This window comes from Cantharellus anzutake, assembly GCF_015039405.1.
Source record: "Cantharellus anzutake strain C23 chromosome Unknown EI90scaffold_187, whole genome shotgun sequence".
Lineage (NCBI taxonomy): Eukaryota > Fungi > Basidiomycota > Agaricomycetes > Cantharellales > Hydnaceae > Cantharellus > Cantharellus anzutake.
In genome coordinates this window covers 102,479-125,982 of record NW_024067137.1, presented here as the reverse complement: position 1 = coordinate 125,982, position 23,504 = coordinate 102,479, and the positions used below count along the sequence as shown (strand labels likewise).

Below are 23,504 nucleotides of genomic sequence, written 5' to 3'. Positions count from 1 at the left end.
AAGACCCATGCCACGTCTCCGCGAGGATTTTCTCAACACTCCAAGCTCGTTGTCTAGTAACTCGGTACAGACCTCCGCGTCACCTTCAGCTACCCCAAACTCAGCACACAATGAAGACATTGAAGCTACGCCAATTCCTAAACCACGGCATGCCGTTTCCTTCCGGGATGACTTGTCTGAGGTTTCTGCGCCTTCAAGGTCTTTCTCCCGTTCGCGGAGCGAAGATATTCCCGAAACGCCAATGCCTCGTGCGGTAAGCTCGCGTCTCCATGCAGCAGACATCGAGCTTCCTCCATCACCTGCTGTTGAAAATGACACTGAAGCTGGAGAATTGGGGGAAGGAGGCTCCGACGTGCGAGGGCACCATTCAGCAAAACCTTCCACAACTCGTCAACCCCTCAAAGGTGAGCTCTTGATTATCATTGGTTCCCCCCACTGACAAATCGCGCCTAAGGCATTCTTCGTGATCACAAAACCCCTTCTCCCCAGTCATCAACTGAATCTCAAGATATCACTGACTCCCCTGCAGTCCCTCATTCGCTGCCCACTTCTACCCCAAGTGCCAAGATCCTCGCGCCTTACCACCCTGCTATCACCCCAGCCGACCGACACAGGTCTTTTCTGATGTCGCTCGTCCAAACAACCAATAGACCTCGTTTCGCAGCACCTACACCGCATCCTCGAGCGAAGCCACGGCTTTCACACCCACTTTCACAAGTGTACACACCGGGCTTGGCAGAGAAAGACACATCCTTTATCTCCACCGCGTCTTCGCACGATCTGGCCACACATGCCCGAGCCAATGCATCTTTCGACCCTACGACCGACATAGGGGCTAAATTTAATCATCTCAAGCTCAACACATACCTGCATGGGCTGAATAAACACTTGAGCGAGGAGAACAAACGTCTCCAGGGACTTCTTGGGCAGCAACAAGACGTACGAGGCGAGAGCGCATCCCCAAAATCCGCCAAGGTTCTGTCTGACATTGTGCAAGCACTCCAAGAGGACTTGGCTCAAATGCAGGCAGAGCGCGATGAACTAAGGGATGAAGTGGAGAAGATGGATGAGATGGCGAAGGAGTTCCGCAAACGTGACGAGAATCAAGAAAAACAAGTCGAATCATTAGAGTTGCGTGTCAAGAAGGCTGAGGAAGAACTCAAGCGACGCACCGAACTGCACGCAAAGAGTGCGAAGGAGCTTACGGAAGGGGCAGAGGCCATCATCAATGAAATGCAAGCCAAACTAGATAACACGGAGGAGCAGGTGAAGTCGCTGCGCACGAGACTGGTCAAGGAAGGGCATGAAGCCGAGCGAGTGCGTGAAGCCGAGGAGAATGCTGAAGCACTGAGGGACGCGAAGACGAAGGTTGAAGTGGAGTTGGTCAAGGCGACGCGCGAGGCGAATGATCTAAAGGAGCAAGTCGTAATTCTAGGTAGTTCTGCTGCGAAGCTTGAGGGGGATGTCGAGAGGCTGGAGGACAACCTCGCGAACGAGAGGGCTAACGTCAAACGCTTACAGGAAGAGGGCGAGATTCGTACTTCCGAAGATCGCAAGAAGCTGATCGCTCTGGAAGCCAAGCTGGCGGAAAGACAAATGCTTTTTGAACAGCAGGACCAGGAGATCCAAGCGATGGACAATGACCTTGCCAATGCGATGTCTCACGAGGCTTTAATGGAGGAACAGGTTCGTCAGATGGAGGCAGCTCTCAAGGAAAGTGAGGAGAAACTTCAGATCGCGGATGAAGATATACGGGTGTATCGCAGGAAGGTCGAGTTTCTTTCAAAGGAACGTGAACAGGCTCAACTTGAGGCTGCCCATGCCCGAGCCAAGCTTGGGAATCCTTCGGACAGTCATGAGGCGGAGGACGTCTCATCGACATCTGGATCGTCCACAACTGTCGCAGAAGGAACCCTTCCTGTCTCCCAAGCAGAGCACGAGCGCATCGTCTCGGACCTCGAAGCCCAGCTGGAGGACGCCGAACGTGAAATTGGCCGACTCGAGCATGCTATGAAAGAATCGCCTGCGCTTGAAGCTATCAAGAAAGCCAAGACGATGCGCATCGAGGCCCTGGAAGCGGATAACAAAGAGTTGCAGGAGCAAGTCACTACTTTGCAAAGCGCACTTCAGGATATAGCATCGACGAACCCCAATACTCGCACGCCTATGAAAGGGAATGCAAGCTTTGGGACGATGCGGGGGTGGACTACGCCGTCGTTGTTGAAGACACCAAGGACGCCCGGAGGAGCGCTTAGAGACGTAAGCCCTCATCATACTGTGCAGTATCATTTCGCTCAGTTCCCCATACAGCTCTCATGGCTTCAAAATGCTTCGATCTCAGGGAGCGTGGACATCCAGCCGTATGTCGCCCGCATTCAGGAGCTGCATGAGCAACTTGACGAAGCAGGCGAAAATCTCGACCAAATGGTCAACGAACTTGGTGAAGCAGGCCTGAGCGTCGTTAAGCTTACCGAAGCCCTCCAAGCGTCTCGAGGGAGAGTTGACGAGCTGGAGAAAGAAGTGGGCGCTTGTAAACGAAGTGAAGATCGTATCCGTAAGCGTTTGCAGCGGTGTAAATGTGGACAATGTGGCCGTCGATTTGATGCTTCTAATTTGTTGGTCTTGGCTTCCAATCCTTCGGCAAGGTAAGCCCCCCAATTGTGTTATTGAGGTTCGCCCACCGAAAATCGTTTCAGCTTCGTTGATGCGGATATGACCACTGATGACCCTGACAAGTCGCGCATCCACTTGCGAGAGGCACTGGAGCAAGTGAATCATGAATTGACTACCCTCAGATCGCAGTGGGCGGCAGAGAAGCAGGCACATATCAATGAGAAAACTGTTCTTCGAGATGCAGCAAGCCGCCTCAATGCAGAGATCAAAGTCGAGTCGGGTAAGCTGGAGCAGGAGCGTCGAAAAGCCAATGAGGATGCCAAGAGGATTCAGAATGAATCTGAGCGCGAGAAAGAAATGCTACAAATGGTCGGTTTTACTCATTTCTTCTGAATATGTTGCCTGTTGACTTGAGAATAGGAATTGGATCGTGCACGGAAGTCGATTTTGGCAATAGAAAGCGACCTTCGCGAGGAGAGGAATAAGCTTCGTTCCATCAACACGGAACAGAAGCGCGTAGAGAGGGAAAAAGCAAATATCGTGGCCAAACTGAGTCAGACCGAGGCTGTAAGTCCCCACCTTTTGACCCATTAAGTCCATCTTTATTCATGGCATACCTAGCATATGACTGATGTTCGCGAGGAGCTTCAGAAGGCCAAGCGCGTTAGCCGAAAATTGGAGTCCGAACTTCGGGGTCTGTTTATACTTTGTACTGCTTTGTACCAGCTGCTGATACTTGGCATTAGAACAATCTGGTGCAGAGGAGAAGATCCAAGAGCTGACTAAAAAGTTCTCAGGAAACCAAGCCCTACTCGATACTTTACGCAGTGAACGGGATACACTCATCGCAGAACAGGCAGAGCTCCAGCGGAAGTTTACCAAAGCCACTGAAGTAAGTCATCTAACTGCCAGCATGATACCTTGCTTATGGGCTCCGTTAGGACACCGAAGCAATACGAAACCAGTTGTCCAAGTCTCAAGCTGCACACAATGATCGCAGACACCAGCTCGACCTCCGGGCAACCGAGGTTGAAGACCTCCGACTTCAGCTACAGGAACAAGCTGTTGAATTGCACGACGCCGAACTAGAGAAAAATCGCTTAGCAAAAGAGCGTATGGAAGTGGCGCGAACAATAACCACTTTGGAAGCAGATCTCAAGAGAGTTCGCAGAGACGCAGAGAATATCCGAAAGGATGTGGCCCTGCTTAAAAATGAACGGGCTGGGCTGTTGGCGAAGACTCATGAGGACAAGCTCACCATTGAGAGGGCACAAGCTCACGTTCGGCAGATGCACAGTCAACTTGTTGAAATGCAGCGGAAGGTCCGGGAAGTCGAGGAAAGCCGAACTGCTTCAGCACTGTGAGTGCGTTTTATTTGTGCGAAGCAGGTCCTCTAAGGTGATGATTTAGCGACTCTGAGGCATTGGAGAAGTTGAAGCTTGTGCACAATAAAGAGTGCAAAGGGTTGATGCTCCAAATTCGATACCTGAAGGCAAGATGCACACGAGAACATGCATTTAGGTTGGATCTTGGATATCAGAAAGTGTACCTCTTGAAGGTTCTTGAGGCTCACAACGTAGGGTACGGCTAATTAATTGACCTATTGTCAGAGATGGAACTAACCACAGATGAATTTAGTGAAAGGAGTATCCTTGCATCGATAGCACGTCTCGGCTTCCCTCCTCCGAAAAGGACGAATAAATCCCTTCGAACCATTGTTATGGCTGTGATTTTCGTGCATAGAACGAAGTAGGCTTCCGATTCGACATTGGTATCCGAACACTCACACTATGCTTAGAACCGCACGGGAAGCTTGGCTGCTCAATGTCGCTTCCAAGCAAGCAGTCCAAGGGGCGCTGGAAGAAGTCAGAAAACGGAGAGCGACCCAAAAATCTTGAGAACCTTGGCAGTATTTATCATATCAATGATTTCGTCGCATTCCTCACATGTGGATTGTAATTAATTTATTTGTATTAGTACATGTAGTACGTCTGCTTTTGTAGTACAATTTTATGGTTTTGAGCTGGTTTTCGTTATGGACTTCCGAGCAACATATCGGAAGCCGTCCCTAGCCCATAGATAACCAGCACCACTCCAAACTGTCGTTCCAGCGACAATCCACCTTATAGTGATTATGAGTACTAATTTGCTTGCAGGAGGGCAAAGAACAGCATACTCGAATATCCTCAATGGCATCGATATATCAGTGGGCCACAATGGACTCATAGTCAGGGCAGCCATAAGAGCAAGTTGGAGACCCGTGTTCACCTTGAAAGAGAAAACATCAGGAAACCCCTGAGACGCCTGGAGACTCCCTTACTTTGCTGATCATCGTTGGTCTAACTTCGGCAGAAGGGATACTGAAGTCCCAGTAACGCATGAAAGTTTTCTGAAAGGGAACAATCCACTTAGAGTGGCGAGTTGGAGCAGGACGGAACATACTGGAGGAGGAAGCGATTGATATCGAATGTAAAACGCAGATATACTGAGCGCTAAGTCTCGTCCCAAGATGATGGCGGCCAGGGGAACTATAGACAATTGACGTGAGGATAATCCTCAAGCCCTCCTTCCAGAAGTCGCACCTGACAGCAGTCCTTTGATGGCAAGCGTAACAACAAGGGTAGTCATGAGAATTTTGTCCGCGGCTGGATCAAGAATGGTGCCAAGGACGGTATGCATGTTGTATTTCCGCGCTAAGTATCCATCGACCTGTGCAAGTCCAGGATCAGGCATTCAATGCGACGGCCGTCAGATGGAATTGGTACCCAGTCAGAGACACCAGCATAAGCAAGAAGCAATGTTGCATTCCTGAAGTCCCCTTGCAGGATGGACCAGCCAAGGATGGGGCATGCTAGGATTCTGGATGCTGTAATGATATTTGGGAGTGTGTAGATGTTTTCCCGAAGAGGCAGGCCAGTTGTTTCGGAAGAGCTTAGTGATGATGGGCTGTCATTCTGCTCAGTCCTTGAATGAGATCTCCCAGATACAACTGGCTGCGAGGCCAAGTCGCTGGGGTCATTCTTCCGGAGCTGAGAAAAATCGCGATGTGGGGACCATGAGAAGAGTAAACTTGTTTGCTTCTGAAAAGTTATTATTTTGGGTGTTACGCGAATTCTGGATGGCCGTGCAACCAGGCCAACGCGACTATGCTCGAGGATGGAGGTGAACCGAAACGTTGGGGTTGCGGAGTAGCCACATTGCACGGGTAACCGTGTACTTGAATATCGGCCTGCCCTAAGTAAGAGGGTTAAACATAGAAAGGCATGTGTGCAGATATACGTACATAGTGTGTGTGTTGGGCAACCTTTGACACGCATCTAAATAGGCAGCCGATTCAACTGGCAGCTTCCGCCATTTCTAGGCTGGACCCGACCTCTGAAATATAAAGTGTGTTTGTGTCCAGACCCTCTACAGTGATCTGTAGCGTTGATAGAGGCTAGCCGCCAAAGCCTGCAACCCGCTGCCTGCTTCATCTCAACGATGTCTGGTCGAACAGTTGCTTAAGGCTTGTCCAAGCTTGTGAGAACGCGCCGCACCATCTATTCCTTTGATTACCGGTCCTCGAGCCTATCGTACCTGCCTGTTAGTGCCTCGCTAGGTTCAGCCCTGCGCCGCATATGTAGACACGAAGGCTCGCTAGTTCTGTATGGAGGCCCGGAGTTGCGTGATTGCAGACGAATTTGAGGCTCAAGAATAAGCATGGAGATTGCAACGATTTTCCAATTTTGTAGCGAGCTAGATTCACTGTGCGCGGCTGGTGCGCTTTAGGATGCCATGGATTGGGGGATTAGACAATCGAAGCTTGGTTGCCGCGACTTACGTGCAAGCTGCGTCCATTTACGGGAAGGTCTCCTCTTCACTTCGATACCTGTAATGCATTTTGTGCTTGTGAGTCGGGATAATTGGAGTTAGCTCCAATTCTCCGTGCTTGAGACGCGGGATTGGTGAGGTTGGATGGCCTATGCCGCCTGTCACGAATGGTGGGCATGCACGAGCTCAAAGTACCCGGTTCTGGACACGTTCAGAATTGTACAGACTCGAAGCGTCACACTTGTAGTATTGATCATATATAATCTATGGGGGGCTTTTCTGCGCGTTCGTCAGCAAGCCTCCAGACTCTCGGTGCACCTCTATCGATATTGTTAACCGATCGGCTGAAGTGATTCGAAATTTATGTAATATGCAAAATATTAACAGTGTACTCCGTTCGAACTGGATGGAATTTGTGGATTGATGTGGTTGGCGTCCTGTTCATTGTTATGTATGTATTGATAGGTACCTTCTTGTTGGATCAAAGGAGGAAGATAGTGCTTGAAACATTTTGTTCGTGGGGTAGGACACCCTTTTATCGCTTGTTTACAACGCCGCGTTTCCCCTCAGTGCACGGCACGGCTGGAAACCGGGCTTCCAAAGGTGGTAGCCAGATTTCGTGGAGTAGAGTTATCAGCATCGTTGCACATGGGGGCTTGTTGATGCGAACATAGGGACATGAGCAGGATCGAAGCCAACATGCCACTAGGTTGAGTAGAGGGTGAACCCCCTTTTGAGGACGTGCATCGCTGCGTTAAAAGGCTATTCTAAAAAAACCCATCCCTTTCCTGGTTCAGAGGCAGCTTCGGTAACTAGGTTATGACTGAGCAAGTAGGTTGTGAATAAGATTCTTTCCTGCTTCACACCTCTACCCCTTCAAGATTGGTGCCCTGTCAGAACGTCAGCATTTACTTCACCGCCTCAATGGACTCTGCACACAAGTTTTGGTAGTCGAAGGTACACATCTGTACCTGTTAATGGAGAATTAATGCGAAGAATCACAGTCTCGTGGGAGTACCTACCCCATCCATCTAGTGATGTAAGCGACAATGACCCCCCTGCATTGGGATGTTGAGTGACTACCGTAAAATCAGAGCCCATTACTACTGACCAAAATAAGTTGCATATATGTTGCTCATTGGCAAGCCAAGCCCTATCCGCTCACGCCCCCGATCGTGACTGGATTCCAGGCGCTTTGCTTCGGTGGCACCAGTTCCGAGCCCCGCCGCGCCTAATCCTCCGTGCTGAGCTAGAATCTGAGCCGCCTTATCTACTGGGAGTAACCGCTTCAGTTGTTCCCCAATTGTCCCCACTATGCCTCTCTTCAGATGCGAACTAGCATCCACGGCATCTCTCAAAGCGCCGAGTCGCTCGCTTTCAAGGCGTGCAGCATTACGCAAGTGAGAGAATGAATATAGACTTGTTGGGTCCGGCGTTGAGAGGCCACCACCTGAAAAAAATGAGTAACTCCTTCGAACCCTTGAGGAGTAACTTACCATTATCCGAAATTCTTAGGCTGATGTCATCAGTTGATGCTACTATTGTTACGCGGACGTTGCGTTGTCGTGATTCCCGGTCGGAGGGATACTTGAAGGTGCGCGTTGCCCGAATGGCCTGGTATAGGCATTAGATCGCAATTCTGTTACAACCATAAACTTACATTGTTCAGAAGTTCAAAGATGACATAGTCCAAATGTTCCTGTAGAACGTCAATTTAGCTGTGCTCATTGCGATCTTACCTGAAGATACCTTTATGTAAGAGAACCGTGCATCGATGTGTCCGTCAACGATCACGTCTGGGAAGTCAATGACGTTGTCTACATTCGCCACTTCTGCCTCATGCACATTTCTGAGCAGTGACACACAGTGGTCGATGCTATTCCGCACACTAAGGTTGGTATAGATTATTCCTACGTGATCGCCAGGCGGGCTTCCCATCCTTGAATTTTCACTTGTACTTCCCTCCAGGGACTCGGTAAGAGCAATGTGGTGCTCCGCGAGAACTCGCCGTGATATGCGCGAAACGAGCATTCTTCTCATGAAGGAATCGAGGTGATCTGGAGAGAGATGATGCGATGAAAGAGATAATCCTAGAGAGAGGCGGGGTATCACGCCAGCGCTGGAGTCCGCATGGGGTTTAGATTACTCCCCTAAATAGGGACAGTGGATAACCTACTGAGCATCCAACAGTGTCCTCAACAGAGCGCAAAACTTTTCATTTTGGCTCAGGTCATTGACTGGCGGGAATCGACGGAACCTGATGAGACCGTTGTATACAACTCTCTTCTGACGAACGCGTAATTCTGACCTCTCAAACGCGTCCCAGTACAGCTGAAACCATCTATGTGAGGATTGGCCCATTCCATCTGGTGAATTTCAGCATACCTCGTAGACTTGAGCGACAGAATCTTGGGTCACTACTACAAATCTGCGGCGCTGTCAATATCTGCGGCGAAGAATGATTTCCACACGTGCTTACGGCAAGGCTTGCATGTCACGAATGCGGTGAGCGAGACGGACAGGCAGTTCCTGTCGGACATAGTTTGCGCTCTAGCACAAGTGGTTCGTTTCATCAGAAGACATAGATTCGGTACCACCGAGTCAATCGTGCATTTACTTTGAGGAGGCGCTCGGGATCCATGGCTCGTCCAAAGAATACCTGTATTCGTGATCGGATCACAAGTGCCAAAGTTCGAGTAAACGTATATGATTCATGGGAAAGTCAAATCCATACCAACTGTCGAAGAGAAAGCCGCTTAGTCTCTCTCCCTGCGAACAACTCCAGCTGACGATTCCGGTAGAACTGTAAACCGGGATCCGAGGGCGGGTTGACTTCCCAACTTGATGTGGAATGTGACGCTCTCTCTCCAATCCAGTGCACACACGCCAGCGGGCTTTTAGGCCTCTGCAACAGCTTCAGGGTGTGGTGACTTCGCATGATGAGAACTTAGTCCTCGAGATCACGCGATTAGAAAGAGCGCGCGCCAAAATGTGCGAATTTCAATGCATGTTCCTCGCCAACAATTGGTTATCCAATATATGAACCATCTCAAGAGAATAAAAATAGACTGTAACTACGTGAGGTCCAATCTAAACCCACTATTTCGTAAGGCCCGTAGTTGATCCTCGCTGACCGGGATCAACCGCACGAAGAACTTTTTGCTTTGCGTAATAGGCCCAGAAGCAGCCCGGCTGTTCCTTGTAACCCTTCCACCCACCGTCTTATTTGCCTCCTGGCCTAAAGCAAGCGTTCGTGCCTCCTCCGCCTTTTCTTCATCTTCGATGCGTACCATCCACCGAAGACATGGGATGTAATCGAGGAATATCTCAGGGCGGGGAAGTAAGGGGCATGATAAATCAAGGAGTTTTTCCATACTAGGCAAGATTTGCGCCTGGTATTCTGCTCGTGAATCAGCAAGCTCCAGTGTCCGGCTCCAGAGTAATCGGTCTAGGTGCTTGCCACAGGTTTTAGAACCTAGCATTGTCGGGTCTAAACGCAAGGCAATGTCTGTCGCGTCGGCAAGTAGCGTGGCTGCCATTCTCTCGGTATGATAGTGAATGGGAATGGTGATGGCTGTTTCTGGGTATGGCGGCTTCGACAACTGGAAACGTCCGAAAGCATGCTCTGCGTTGTATTGTTGGCTCTCCGGATTTGAATCATGTGTCAGGCCATAACAATCAATGTCCCATGCCTTAATGTCGGTGAGATGAGCATAACATTTAACTTGTACGATAGCACCATTTGGACACTCACTTCAAGCTGGTCTGCTGGACGACGGCCGATGCAATCGCTGAGAGATACAGCCTCGGATAGCACAGATAAAGATTTGAGCGTTTCGTGGCAGTTGGGATGTTGTCGACTAGCGCCCGCGCCATTGATAACGGAATTACGGGGACTAAATGTTCCATGGAATAAATCCAGGTAGTCGGTGTCAGACGGCAAGTCGTGGGGAAAGGCTATGTTGCAAAGGAACTGCGCATTCATAATCGCCTTTCTCAAGTCTGGCTGAACGGGTGCATCTGTAGGCACAGGATGCAAAGGCTGATCAGGCCAATTGAAGGGTAGCCTCTTTGCTTTGGTATCGTCATACAGGTGCTTCAACACCTCGGAATCCGGCAATACGTCATCCTCGCTTTCGATTTGTACGAGGAATCGGAGATACGAAGTGGCAAGGTCCACGGGACAAGGAATGAAGAAAAGTGTCATTTGGAGTGGAAGTTCCAAGTCCGGAACGAGGGAAGGATCATTGCAAGTCAAGATTACTGGGCGTCTTGATTCGCGTATAACGTTGACAACAGCAGTCCAAAAATTCCCTTCCCCTTGAAACAGGACATCTACTTCCTCCAGAAGTATTATGGACTGGTTTGCGTCCTTGGGGTCAGAGTCAGCTTGTGCAAGTGATTCCAAAAGTTCAGAAGGTTGGAGGTCCAGAACAACGCTGCCAGTGTCAGAGCAACTATCTAGGATGTTAATGGTGTCGACACCATCCGAACTTGCTTCGAGATCAGTCGGACTCGGCGCAATCGTCTTTGATGTGACAGTTCTATCAGCTTTCCATCTCGTTCCCCCGAAGAAAGCATCCAAAGCACCTTTCTTCGTTTCAACCTCAGATGCACAGTCAGTTTGACGAGTATTTGAGGATTTTAGGGTATGGTTCTTTTCAACTCCCTCGGCGAAGCTTGCAAGTAGCGAACCGCTCCGCTTGCCAGTGCCGGGGTTGACCTCGAAAACCTCCCACCCCAGCTCCTGAGCGCAGGCATAGACAGCTGCCGTCTTCCCAGAGCCATGAGGGCCTGTGAGGAGAAGCGCGCTAGAAAGATTTGTCGAGAAGTCAAACGTGGGAGATAATTCCGGTGGTTGTCGAGATGCGCGTGGACCGGGGGTAGAACGGACTGGGGACGATAAATATGAATCTTCCCGGAAAGAGTCTATATCACTTTGAGGGATATCTTCTTCCCCGTCCGTATCCACAATCCAATCCTCATCGCCATATGCATCACTATGCTTCTTTCGTCTTTTCTTTGCGCGCTCTTGGACCTTGTCGACTGCTTGACGGATGGTCGTTCTCGGTCGTTTACCCCGGGAAGACGACCCTCCTTGAGACGTGACTCGCAATGCTAGCAACCACTCTTTGATATACTGAGCATTGAGTTCATTGCCGAGGACTTGATTAGCACGATTCGGTTTATACTTGTCCACCCATTGTTGACTCGCATGCGCGAATTGCCAAGATTCGGAACGGCAAGCTCTCAAACGGGATAAAGCTGGGTGCATGAGATGTTCATCCGGTATTGAATTCGAAGGGGGTCGATGCTCCAAGTGAAGTGGTGTTTGAGGACTGGGTGGTGGGGTAAGATTGGATGAGGGGAAAGTGAAGGGTGGAGAAGGGACTGAGTCATGCTTTTGGATATGTCTTGGAGGGAATGGGCATGCCATCGCAGACAGGGGGTTTGTGCTTAATGACTGTATGTGCTGCATACCTGGACAAGGCCAAGGTGCTTCCCTCGGTGCGAAGCGCGCCTTAAAACGGGGGAGTTTCTGTTCAGAGCGCGACAAAGACTTGACTGGGGATTGCGTGAGGTCGATGGCATCATCTTTCGGTGCACACGTCGTTTGCACCAGCTGTAGGGAATCATCCTCAGCGTGGATCACTTCGTTAGCTAAAGACTTTGACTTCTTTGGCAGAAAGAAAGGATGAGTGGTCCTCGTTGTTTGCCTTATCGACGGGGGAGGAGAATCCGAAATGGTGATTGGCCTCTGAAAGAAATCATTAGCTGTCAACATCTTTCTTTCGGCCAACTCACCTCAAATGGAGAGGATTTGGGCGGGTCTACTTCGAGGATGGAGACTTCTCGGGAATAGCTCTCCTGACGCGCCGGCGCTGGTGAACGGACTTCAGGTATAGAAGGCCGAATGTCCGGAAGAGGATCAGGCGCCGACTCTTTGAAGGACTCTCTGGCCGACCCGGAAGTGTCCCTAAACAAACGGTCAAGAGGCCCTGCAACCTTCGACTGCTGTGGCTTCAGAATTTGGATTTTCTCAGCACCACCGACGCGCCGGCAGCTGCTAGGTAGTTCAAGAACAGGCAAATCCAAGAGAGACACGAGCCGTCTTCCGGAACGAAAATGGATCTTCTTCTCTATGGAGGGGAGTCCCGAATGTGGTGCTGACAATTGGGGAACAACGCAGTGATGAGCACAAAAATCATACGGACGCTGTTCACGAGCGCACCAGACGGCGGCGAAGGGACATCGTCCTCACTGCCAACACGCTCTCCCCCAACGCGTTCCCCACTCGTTACATTCGGGTCTCCAGTAAGTAAAGGCGACTCTTCGGCAATTTGGGCACCATCCAAAGAATCATTGGACGCGACTTGTTGAGACCTCGATTTATTGCCACCATAAAATGACGACAAAGTAGTCTGATTCCCCTTCGCTGTCTATAGAGCCAGAAAAAAGTTCACTTCCTTTCGCATCCTCCGAACTGAGAGTTTGCGCGCAACGTACCTGCTGCCTTCGTCTGCCCCTGGTGGCCATCGGTGCGGCGACTCCCCTAGAATTTCCCACGCTTGCTCACGTCGTAGCGGCATTGAAGTCTAGTTACATCGAGAGGGTAATGAATAAGTGGCGGGGAGCTTTGACAGAGCTCTTGTTTTTGTCCGTTGTTCCTTTCAGGATAACCTCTTCACTGAGCGTTGATCGTGTATAAATTTTGGAACACCTCTCCCTCATTCCTCGTCGCCAGTAATTTTAAATCAACTCGCAAACCGCCTGATCACCCGAAGCCATCCAATTCCTCAAAAGTGGAGCAGCATTCGGAGTTAACCTCGTCAGAACGCATGAGAGCACTCGAATCGGACTTAGATTATTATTTTCTCACTTTATTTTCGTGTATTTATTCCGACCCCTGCCCTCGGCGCTCTCACGAGCAGCCTAAAGTTTGCAGGATAAATATCCAGAATAAACAACAACAACAACAAGCCATCCAATTCCTAGATCGAGTCTTGTACTGATATAAGGACTGGTCCATAATCGGTGGTGGTGATGGAGTTCGCGAATGGACAAACTGGCGTCAACGGTGTAGCGAACACCGGCCATTAAGGTGATCTGGCTAAGGAACCCATCGTCATGAGAAGCCCATTTTTAGTATTTATTGATCGCCCAAGACCTGACAAACACCAAAGAGTACCGTACAACATTGAAAAGAAGCACAAAGATAAAATACCGTTACACTGTACATGCAGGGTGGTTGAGAAATGTGTAAACGTGAAGCTGAGCTCATCCTGGGGCTCAAAGACAGAATCAGAAAAGGGGGAGATATTGCGCAGAATGAGATGAAGAAAAAAAGGAAAAAAAAAGGTGGAATGGAAATCAGAGTACCCAAAGATGAAAATTGAGACGCGGAACCAAACAATCCAGGCAGCCCATCAAACGTAAGTAGGGTGGAATATCGTAACCACGGTCGTGAATAAAGCAAGTGAACGAGAGCCGAGAGCAAAGGGATGAGAGCAGATGGGACGTGAAGAATCCGGACAAACTGGAGCAGGGCGACGAGTAAGAGAAGAGGGAAGCATGTGATGGACTAATTAGGACACAAAAGCTGAAGTGGGGCATACGACTTTTGAGATTGTCATAAGAGGTGGGCATGGGGGCATGGGTATGGCCTATAATAGATAAGCTGATTGGAACGTAGGTATTCTCTGTGAAACTGAGTCTAGTGATGTGTGAATCATAACCGAATTTGGGGTAAAGGGAAGGGATTTTTGAGTGGTAATGAGACGGATAGTTCCATCCCCGCTCTCATGTGGGGTGGGGGTGAGGGTAAACAAAAATGGTGGGCCCAATAGAGCATCTTCATCCCCAGGGACCCAATCCCGTATCTAGCCCATAAAGATTCGCATTTCTCTGTCCGGCGTACGGCAAGCCCTGCTGCCCAAATTGGCCCTGCAGTAAAGCCCCACTGGGGCGCGCGACGGCATTCGGTGACATTGTGAAATTCGGGTGTTGATTCCCCCCAAGCTGGGTTTGCCCAGGCACAAATCCCGGTGCAAGAGGCGCTAGTACACGAGGTTGCCGATTAGGCACAGGCGGATATGCGTTGGGTGGTGTGTGAGGACTTGGCATCCCTCTGCCGAAACTAGGAACACCGCCGAAGACAGCCGAGGCGGTTCTGCCGTGCAATGTGGAGTTAGCGGGGCTTGATGTGCCTCCACTGACGGGCGAGTGAGGATTACTTCCATCAACCATGACTCCAGTCCCCGTACTATTCCCTGTACTCCGCAATGAGATAGTTGGACTTGCGCTCCTTGGCGGGCTCATTGGGTCCACACCCGAATTCAAACTGGGCGTCATCCCTCGATCCGATCCCGGCATAACCGTGATTCCCCCAGTCCGATCTCTCGTCGGTTTACTCTGAAAAGCGCCGAGCTTCATCATCGAAGTTCCGACCGTAGAGTTGTAAAATGCCGAAACCGGTACCGAGCGATGATCTTGATTTCCGTAGGCCATTTTGTGATCAAACAGTCCTGCAGGGGGGAGGATGCGTGGGCCCTCCTCCATGAAGTTGGGTGGCGCTGAGGGGACGAAAGTGGAATGGCTATGGGATGCAGGTTGGTGCATGGAGACGGGGAGAGAGTAACGTTGATGTGGGTTTAGAGACGGCCTCACTGGATTGGGATCATTCGCCGAAGCATCAACAGAGAAGTTCCCTTGAATCGCTGGAGCAGAGTGTGTGTTGACGATGATCGGCCTGTTGTCGGTCAATACTTGCACTGCACCATTGCGATCTTCATCGTCGTATTCGTGTTCCTGTTCTTCGTTGGCGTCGTCGACATCATCTTCCTCTACAATACTGGGAGTTTGTAAGCGCGAAGTATCGGCGCGCTGATTAAGCGACAGATCGGAGAAATGTGAATCCAGAGAATATACAGGATCGAGCCTCGAATCCAAAAACGATGGCGGAGCCTCTTCCTGTGGAGAGTCCCCTTCATATAAGGAGGGTAGGATGACATGAGCTGGAGGAGTCTCTGAGGATGATGCCCGCGCCTGTGGTATGTCATCAAAGGGTGAGTAAGGAGCAGACATGGTAATTGAAAGCATGCTCACATTCACGTCCTCAATTTCGACAGTCGAATTGCTCGTAGAACCCCACGCAGGTGCTCGATACATATATCGTTCAGCCTCCTTACGCGCCATACCCTCGGACATTTCGGAATGCGGTCCTGACACGGTGCCGGTTTTCCTCAATCCCCGCGCGCCCATGGGCTTAGCGTCTCGTCTCGAGAATTGCCTATCCATTGACGGAGTGCGAATGGTTTGCGCCTGGCGACAGCCCGACGATGCTCGCTGGCTGTGGGTTTGAATGGGGATGGGGGGTAGGGGAGGTCGGGGGGTTCTCACCGGGGCTGTTCGGTGAGTGCTTGTGGGAAGGGGGGGCAAAGATGACGGCGATGTAAGATGGGAAGTGTGGGTAAGATTGTCGCCCGCAGGATACATACACAAGGAAGATTGTTGCTTTTCTTCATGTGATTGTGTCCGTAGGCGCGCTAACACAGGCCTATCACTATGATTGATTGGTAGATGGGCATCATGACCCATAGGGGCATATTGATAGGGAGATGCTTCGGTTCCTTCAATATGTGAGGTTTGGGGGGCGGGGGATTGTTCCATTACACCCTGAGTTTTTACGTCCCAAGCATGAGAACTCGGGCGCTGATAGACCGGGAGCTGTCCAAGGTCGTTGGGGGACGAAGTCGTTCCCATCGCCCCTCGCATAGTGGGCCAGAGGGAAGAAAGATCGGGGGGGACAAGGCACTCGTGGTTTAAAGGAAATCAAATCGCTTTGCGGAACAAGGCACAGCAGGAGTGAGTAAGGGGGTGAAAATGGTCACCAGAACATTCATTGATATCACGTGCGTTATCTCACGGCAACTGATCAAGAGATTCACTAAAGGGCGCTTCTCGTTGAATGAGATCTTCGTTGCTTCTTTAACTGTTGCACAAAGGCACCCAGTCTACTGTTGATGATTGACCTCGACCAGATTTCAAGAGACTACCAAGGTTTGTATCACCATGAGCTGACGAGGTTCTCGATCCGGGGCTGTGTCGCACTGCTCTCGCCTAACTCAGGCCCTTTTGCAAATATCTGACTGCAATCGTTTGACAAAGAACTAAATGGCACGACGACCGAAACGTGGAGCCGACCGCCAAGTGAACTCGAGTTCTCCCGTCTGGTTCATATCGGTCGTCCTGTTCTCTTTCTCAGTGCGTTCTCCATCATGATGACTGGAGAGCTTCTGATTCAACGATATTGCTCCGCTATCACTAAATAAATAAATATATTGATGTGCCTTCCGCCACGGAATATTCCGAATCGCTCATTTAATTCAAACTCAACGCATTTCGGGAATTACAATGATTTTCCCACGCCACAGGCGACGTCCAGGACTTCGTGGCGCTCAACAAGTGGCAGAGTGATGAATATCTCTCAAACAAGCTCGCAGATTCTGAGCTTTCCGTGGCTTTCACGCCTGATGGGTAAGTCCACCATTTTCAAATTCCGGCCTTACATTTTGCCAACCCATTTCATCGTGCATCCGATTCGTTCTCTCATTGCGCGTGTCCATCTCCTGGGTGCACGCCCGATAACGTGTGGTTTCATCGCTGGGACATGAATGTGCCTCATTCTTCACACCATCGCATGCGGCATTACGAAGCCGCGCAGACGCGTTGGTGCACGCGTCTAACGGCACAACCTATTTTGCAGAACCTCACACCCAAAAGCTGACGATCGGCCAATTACTATCACGCTTGGATCACGCTAACAGTAGGCGCCGCGCTACCTGTCCATACAGCGCTGATGCACATGGAAGTCCCACGGCGCCAGATCCCTCCTCGGCTAACCTGAAGGTCGATCCACATCCAGCTCCCAGAATGTCAATGTACACCCATGGTTCGGGCGACCCTGACCAATCAGACGCGGCGATTTCCCAAAGTGCTTCCACAAGCGAGGTGTGTTATCTTCAATCTCAAAACGGCAATCTCTATGATCCCCAAAATCCCGCATCACCCAAATCGGAGATGGAGGCTTTGAAAGATGACGTGCCAAGGGACGTACCGTGGGTGACTCAGGCATTAGGTGAGTGTGAGATCGTTCGTTGCTTTCCATTAGCTTTCGCGAGTCCACGTGGCTCTGGAATCAATGTATAATCCCTTAAGGACACCCCCCTGACGCCGTGAACATCTGGATTGGCGATCACCGGAGTAAGACAAGCGTCCATTCTGGTATGTGACTCCAAACCCTCATCTTCGACGTTCCAATTCAGAAGCATCCTTAAACCCAACCGATAAGATCCGTATGAAAACCTCTACACCGTCGTCAGGGGAACAAAACACTTCACCCTCTTCCCTCCAACGGAAGGCCACCTATTATCCGAGCGCCTCTACCCACGTGCAATCTACACCCGCCATTCGCCAGACGGTCCACTAGTTTTGACTCCCCTAGCTCCAAATCCGAGGAAAACGGGACAGACCAGTGAAACGAACAAAGTTGATATCGAGGGCGACGCAGATGAATGTTCAGATTCAATGAACAGCGTGGAAGAAAACATGATCTTTTGGGCCTCAGCAGACACAACCGCCCCAATACCTGGAACAAGGCCTGTTCACGTAAGGGTCCATGCGGGCGAAACGCTCTACCTCCCGTCAGGTAGGTCCTTTCGTCATGGGTCTTTTTCGCTTCGATTGAGAAGCAAACGGCGATCTCGACGTCATAATTGCCATATGCAATATGTATATAGGATGGTGGCATGCCGTTGCGCAGGAGGGCGAAGAGGCGGGTGGGAAAGGCGTGGTAATCGCTGTGAATTGGTGGTATGACATGGAAATGAGGGGTGACAGGTGGATCTGGTTGAACATGTTGAGAAGGTTAGGTCAAGAAAAAGGATGTGCTGCGAAGCAATAAACTTCGTCCATGTACTTATTGTCTCCCACTCTTGAACCGGACCAAAAAGAACTTACATTCGTATAGGTTACAGCAATCCCTCTCCTTGCAGACATCTCAAGATGAGATACGCCGATCGTCGTTCTCTTTCGTGAGTAGGATGAACATCCTTCGCCGCTTCATCCTCTCCATCCCCCGTCCAAAGGACATCATCCAGTTCCTCTCCCTCTTCGTTCTCTTGCTTATCCGCCTCCTGCTCCTCTTCTTTCCCCACTGGACCCCCATCATCGTCCCTTCCCGGTTTGAGAATCTCGGCCCACTGTTGCGGGCTTAAGGCCACAGCCAAGATCTGATGCTGAGAGGCTTTTGGTACGATCGTCATAAGGAATTCAGTAATGAGCGGCCCATTGCCGGTCTCGGGTTGTGGTGCCGGTTGTTTCGACAGGGGAAGGTACTCTACCTACGTTATCGGCGGATGAGATCTTTCTTTGTCCATTGTACATGGTATTTTGGTGTACTCACCTCAATGATTATACCTCTTGCTGCACCGCTGGCTCCCCCAGGAGCACCAGGACCTTGCGTTACGCTCCCAACACGTACAACCCAGTCACCTGCAATGGTGTACGTATGTCCCTCAAGCAAAACTTGCGGCCCCACGCCAAACACTACGCCTCTCCCACTGTGAGCAGCGTTATTTTGCCTCGAGGAAGTCCAGTTCCCCGAAATTTGTGAAAGTAACGTGGGGAGCGCCTCAGGTGAGGGAATGGTGACGAATTGGGTGCGAGTAGGTCGAGGCGTTCCAGGGACTTGACGTGTGGGGGGTAATGGAAGCTGGATACTCGGAGGAGGTATGGAAACGTCTTCGAGGAGAGCGTATGTGTATGCTGAAGTCGAAACGGTATAGATGCTTCGGGAGGGGAAAGTACCAGAACGATACGAATGTAATGTCATGGACCACTTCCCTTCCCGTTTACACTAGGCAAAAAAGTCCATGTGTGCTTCATCGGGTGAAGACGATCGTCGCGCACCATATACCCTTTCATGATGTTGTCAAGGAGTGCTTGAAAGTCATCCTGTCCACCATTCTTCCATCGTGCCACCCTGCAATCCTCGGTCTCTGTGAGCCCATCCCTATTTCGAAGAAGTGTCCTTACCCTACAATACCCATATGAGTGTCGAGACGTTGTTGGGTGTGAACGCACAGCCATGGACATTTGCGATGGAACTAAAAGGGTTGACCGAGGTCAGGATGAATCTTCGTGACGTTGGTGAGATGGCCGAGTGGTCTAAGGCGCTGTGTTCAGGTTTTGGTTATAGCCTCGCAGTCTTCGGGCGTGGGTTCGAATCCCACTCTCATCACACTTTTCCTTGGCAGGCATCTAGTCTTTGCATTCTTCAGAATGTGTCATTTACATGGCACTCAGACATGTCAGGAAGCTCGGAGGGACCTCTGGAGCAGACTCCTTCCCAGTCGCTCACATGATTTCTCCGAGGTTTAGCCGCAACTTACGTTGCCCTCCGAAATCTGTCGAGCGACTGGTACAACTTGCAACACGTGATGTTCCCACGCTAAGTTGTAATGAGTTGTACATAGGTTACGGAATATAATTTTTAGTATTTACACATGCGGTCATTGCACCCAACCCAACCCGTGGAGACTAAGGGAGCACATCCAAGGTTGTGAAGTCAATATCCGGGGTGCGCGAAGTTTAACAGTTTATATATTACTTAGTTACCAGTCACTTGTTTGTGCCCGGTGGCATAAGTGGTATGGCGTTAGCTGAGGCTATGCAGTCTTTTTAAGTGGCACATGTTCAATTCTCACTTGGGCAAACTTTTTTTGGGCCCTCCCATGGAATAATTGTTTGAAATGGTTGTTTTCTGTACACTAAGGAATGGAGGGTATGAAAAAAAAAAGTTTCCTAAGTGAGAATTGAACATGTGCCACTTAAAAGGACTGCATAGCCTCAGCTAACGCCATACCACTTATGCCACCAGGCACAAACAAGTGACTGGTAACTAAGTAGTATATAAACCATTAAACTTTGCGCACCCCGGATATTGACTTCACAACCTTGGATGTGCTCCCTTAGTCTCCACGGGTTGGGTTGGGTGCAATGACCACATGTGTAAATACTAAAAATTATATTCCATAACCTATGTACAACTCATTACAACTTAGCGTGGGAACATCACGTGTTGCAAGTTGTACCAGTCGCTTGACAGATTTCGGAGGGCAACGTAAGTTGCAGCTAAACCTCGGAGAAATCATGTGAGCGACTGGGAAGGAGTCTGCCTCTGGAGCTGAGATATCCCACATGTTATAATCGCGGCATTGCAGCCCGATCCTCTGAGTACGATATCACAGTATTATCATTGTTACAGGAATGGGTTCCGGGGAACCCAATCTGAACCGTTCGGCTCACTAATGGAGGTGGCTGCGTAGCCATCGGAGGGAGAGCGGAATGGGATGAGTGTCTGGAAGTACAACCTGTGGGTTGGCCAATGGTAACTTGGTGCTCCTGGGAGCGTACCGGTAGCAAGTATGATGTGGGCTCCTTGAGGGAGCCACCTGGCTGTCTGCTAACGGGGACTTGGTGCTCCTGGGAGCGTGCCGGTAGCGGGTGTGCCGGGAGTGGTTGGCTAGCGGTGACTTGGCGCTCAATGGAGTGTACCGGTAGTGCAGGATACTGGGACTCCCAAAGGGAGTCACCCAGTTGGTGGCTATCGGTGACTTGGCGCTCACAGGAGCATACCGGTAGCGGGAGTTGTTGGGGAAAGTGGGCTGGTGGACCAGTGCACGGTAGTGGGTGACCGTGGGAAGTGGGACCCGCAGGTGTGTGGCCAGGCATCCTGGAGCTGCCTGGACCATATCCCTCTCCTAAGGAGTTGGGATAGGTTACAGTTCCTGATAGGGAATTTCTGGTTGGATGGGAGTGGGAAGCAGGAGGTTGGGCGTGGGAATGCCCTCCTCGTTGCGGCTTTGTCATGGAGAGGATGAATAGGGAGGTGGACATGGTTCCAGGGTTACAGGTTGAGTTTACAGTGGTGGCACAATGGTGAGGATGTTACAATCACGGTACAAGGTTTGTGGGTTATGTATTCGATAATGAGAAAACATTTTCGGCATCTGCCTTACACATCATATGACTTCTAACTATCTAATATAAAAGTTATAATGGTCAAGGGAAGTCCCTTGAAACTCAACAAATCCCCCAGCCAGCACCAAAACCCGGTGGGAAAGCTTGGCATGGGGTTTGATGGAGAAGTAAAATGGGGGGAGGCCCTGGGTCCACCCATGGACCATAAGATTCTAGTCTATATCCATAACAATCATAAGTAAAGTACATGATGAGCACACTTATATACATTTCTGTGTGGTGCAAAGGAACAAAGGCCAAAGCATTGTAAGCGGGCTAGGGATCTAACCCACTAGGAAAACAGGAAAAGACGGGGACTGGATTGGTATCCAACAGGTCAGGAAAAAGGGGTAATGGTAATGGTGATATGGTATGGTCCGGTGTGGTACGGTGCGTGGTGTACTCCAGTCAGTCTCTCACCCCACCTCTCTGGGTGACACTAAGGCGAGGACTGATCTAGAGGTCTTCTTAGTCATCTTCTATATCGTACTACTCCCTACTAGCTTGGGAGGGGCAAACTCAGTGGTTTCTAATCCCAAGGGAAAAGTAGATACATCCTCATGTACAGATATATATGAGAAATGATCAAATAAAAATGAAGGAAAATATCCGATGAGTCCCATGTGCTTAGGTGGGTCATATCGGCAACAAACAATATCGGAAAAAGGAAGGGAAAACAATAATCAAGAAAACAATAAAGCAATAAATGATTTCCAGCCAAAAAATATCCAACTCTATCCATCACCAATGAACTCCCGCTAATCATGAATCCTAATACTCCTAAATGACGCGTTTCCAATGGTACCAATATCGTCCAAATTGGTGCAGTGGTTGCTGAGATAAGTGAAATCCAGTCTGAGTGTGGCTGCGCTGCTGGGTGGGTGTGGGAATTTGGTCTGTGAGGACTGGGAATGTGTCTGGAAAAATAGGAAAAAATCATGGAAGAGTAGAAATGGTATATGAGGACATGTGTGATGTGTTTCGTGAAGTGGGGATGTGCAGGGATGGGGAAATCGCGATATTTGGTTCGTTTATGCAGTACCGGCTGTGCCTGCCTACAGCGTTAAAGCAATGAAACTCCCATAAAAGGGAACAATAACCGTGGTGACAAAGGGCATCGGAATGCCACTTCAACACCATAGAGCTTGAAGAGCCCAAAAGGCCAATCCTCCCCCATCTTCCACACTAATGAGTGCCAAGAGACCAAAAATCTTGTTCCAGGAGTAGGTGTTAAAATGTGCCGATAAATTCCCACTACTCTGTAGCGGGTCCTACATTTTTTTTCTCCCCAACTCAATTGTCCTATGCACAGGGTCCTGTATGACCTCCAAACCCAAGGTCCATTATCTGCCCCATACCTCACTCCCTTTTAAAATATATATATGCGCTATGGCGTGTTAGACTCAGACCCATATAAGAGATCTAAGGTTATTAAACTGTACCTATGGCATGTTAGACTGCACCAATACATTCAGAATGATACTCAGAAGTAGTAAAGAAATCCTCACCTCAGACCTGTATAAGAGATCTGAGGGAGGGGGAGTAGTAAATAATGTTTGCTCTCTTTATACACGGTATAACAGAGAGAATGAGGGTCGAACCCCCAAATATCGTTCAATAATTGCAATGATATTAGAACTGTCTCAGGTAGTCACCACTGTCAATAATCACATTATTGACAGCTGGATGACAGGGCCGATTGTTGCATTTCCAACACTCCCAACCTAGGGTCCACTGCTTATGTAACATCATCATTCTCCCCCTCTTGCTGTTGACTTCTCCTCTCAAGCTCACTGACCAATCATATTGTCAGGGGATGACTCCCGGGTCCCCATGACCCTCCCCTATGGCCCACAGCCTCAGGTCTGGCCAGCCCTATCCAGGGCACAATCTACTGTGGGTAAGAAGATGAATAGATAAACAGTAGGTAAGGTACACTTGCCTACTGTGAGTAAGAAGATGAGAAGGAAGCTAACTTCTCATCTTCCCACAGTGGCCAC

General features: G+C 49.9%; 7 protein-coding genes and 1 non-coding gene across 8 annotated transcripts; 3 read left to right on the top strand and 5 right to left on the bottom strand.

Moving 5' to 3' along the window:
- Nucleotides 1-624: 624 nt before the first annotated feature.
- EI90DRAFT_3186603 (uncharacterized protein) lies at nucleotides 625-4,567 on the top strand (the record flags this gene model as incomplete). The annotated part of the gene is made up of 10 exons (XM_039066380.1): nucleotides 625-2,259; nucleotides 2,311-2,619; nucleotides 2,767-2,982; nucleotides 3,034-3,180; nucleotides 3,235-3,307; nucleotides 3,360-3,505; nucleotides 3,555-3,973; nucleotides 4,024-4,194; nucleotides 4,252-4,362; nucleotides 4,412-4,567. 10 exons carry the CDS (start codon nucleotides 625-627, stop codon nucleotides 4,509-4,511), a joined length of 3,327 nt encoding a protein of 1,108 aa, XP_038908046.1. The 3' UTR covers nucleotides 4,512-4,567.
- EI90DRAFT_3093542 (CDP-alcohol phosphatidyltransferase-domain-containing protein) lies at nucleotides 4,544-6,096 on the bottom strand. The gene is made up of 7 exons (XM_039062481.1): nucleotides 5,897-6,096; nucleotides 5,379-5,847; nucleotides 5,196-5,322; nucleotides 5,056-5,141; nucleotides 4,934-5,002; nucleotides 4,790-4,881; nucleotides 4,544-4,735 (listed from the first exon to the last, which is right to left on the bottom strand). Coding segments are annotated over exons 1-7 (957 nt in total). The 5' UTR covers nucleotides 5,899-6,096; the 3' UTR covers nucleotides 4,544-4,623.
- Nucleotides 6,097-7,283: 1,187 nt separating this feature from the next.
- On the bottom strand, nucleotides 7,284-9,361 carry EI90DRAFT_3147813 (uncharacterized protein; the record flags this gene model as incomplete). The annotated part of the gene is made up of 13 exons (XM_039065555.1): nucleotides 7,284-7,313; nucleotides 7,363-7,394; nucleotides 7,446-7,481; nucleotides 7,535-7,873; nucleotides 7,920-8,037; nucleotides 8,084-8,122; nucleotides 8,173-8,542; nucleotides 8,600-8,680; nucleotides 8,732-8,754; nucleotides 8,809-8,851; nucleotides 8,903-8,973; nucleotides 9,041-9,082; nucleotides 9,158-9,361. The coding sequence occupies 13 exons, from the start codon at nucleotides 9,359-9,361 to the stop codon at nucleotides 7,284-7,286; spliced, it is 1,428 nt and encodes a 475-aa protein (XP_038908044.1).
- A 128-nt stretch (nucleotides 9,362-9,489) lies between these two features.
- On the bottom strand, nucleotides 9,490-13,380 carry EI90DRAFT_663793 (uncharacterized protein). Its single transcript, XM_039067926.1, has 5 exons — nucleotides 12,931-13,380; nucleotides 12,656-12,863; nucleotides 12,229-12,590; nucleotides 10,178-12,181; nucleotides 9,490-10,115 (listed from the first exon to the last, which is right to left on the bottom strand). The coding sequence occupies exons 1-5, from the start codon at nucleotides 12,958-12,960 to the stop codon at nucleotides 9,498-9,500; spliced, it is 3,222 nt and encodes a 1,073-aa protein (XP_038908043.1). The 5' UTR covers nucleotides 12,961-13,380; the 3' UTR covers nucleotides 9,490-9,497.
- An 897-nt stretch (nucleotides 13,381-14,277) lies between these two features.
- On the bottom strand, nucleotides 14,278-15,720 carry EI90DRAFT_3022997 (uncharacterized protein; the record flags this gene model as incomplete). Its single annotated transcript, XM_039057841.1, has 2 exons — nucleotides 14,278-15,468; nucleotides 15,529-15,720. The coding sequence occupies 2 exons, from the start codon at nucleotides 15,718-15,720 to the stop codon at nucleotides 14,278-14,280; spliced, it is 1,383 nt and encodes a 460-aa protein (XP_038908042.1).
- A 623-nt stretch (nucleotides 15,721-16,343) lies between these two features.
- On the top strand, nucleotides 16,344-18,581 carry EI90DRAFT_3093528 (cupin-like domain-containing protein). Its single transcript, XM_039062480.1, has 8 exons — nucleotides 16,344-16,482; nucleotides 16,591-16,686; nucleotides 16,857-16,959; nucleotides 17,139-17,248; nucleotides 17,309-17,560; nucleotides 17,641-17,706; nucleotides 17,774-18,327; nucleotides 18,442-18,581. Exons 1-7 carry the CDS (start codon nucleotides 16,446-16,448, stop codon nucleotides 18,298-18,300), a joined length of 1,191 nt encoding a protein of 396 aa, XP_038908041.1. The 5' UTR covers nucleotides 16,344-16,445; the 3' UTR covers nucleotides 18,301-18,327; nucleotides 18,442-18,581.
- EI90DRAFT_3093526 (uncharacterized protein) lies at nucleotides 18,220-19,557 on the bottom strand. Its single transcript, XM_039062479.1, has 4 exons — nucleotides 19,519-19,557; nucleotides 19,393-19,465; nucleotides 18,887-19,339; nucleotides 18,220-18,824 (listed from the first exon to the last, which is right to left on the bottom strand). Exons 1-4 carry the CDS (start codon nucleotides 19,530-19,532, stop codon nucleotides 18,453-18,455), a joined length of 912 nt encoding a protein of 303 aa, XP_038908040.1. The 5' UTR covers nucleotides 19,533-19,557; the 3' UTR covers nucleotides 18,220-18,452.
- Nucleotides 19,558-19,631: 74 nt separating this feature from the next.
- EI90DRAFT_t294 lies at nucleotides 19,632-19,723 on the top strand. Its single transcript has one exon. It is a non-coding gene; the product is annotated as a tRNA-Leu (tRNA).
- The last annotated feature ends 3,781 nt before the right edge of the window (nucleotides 19,724-23,504 follow it).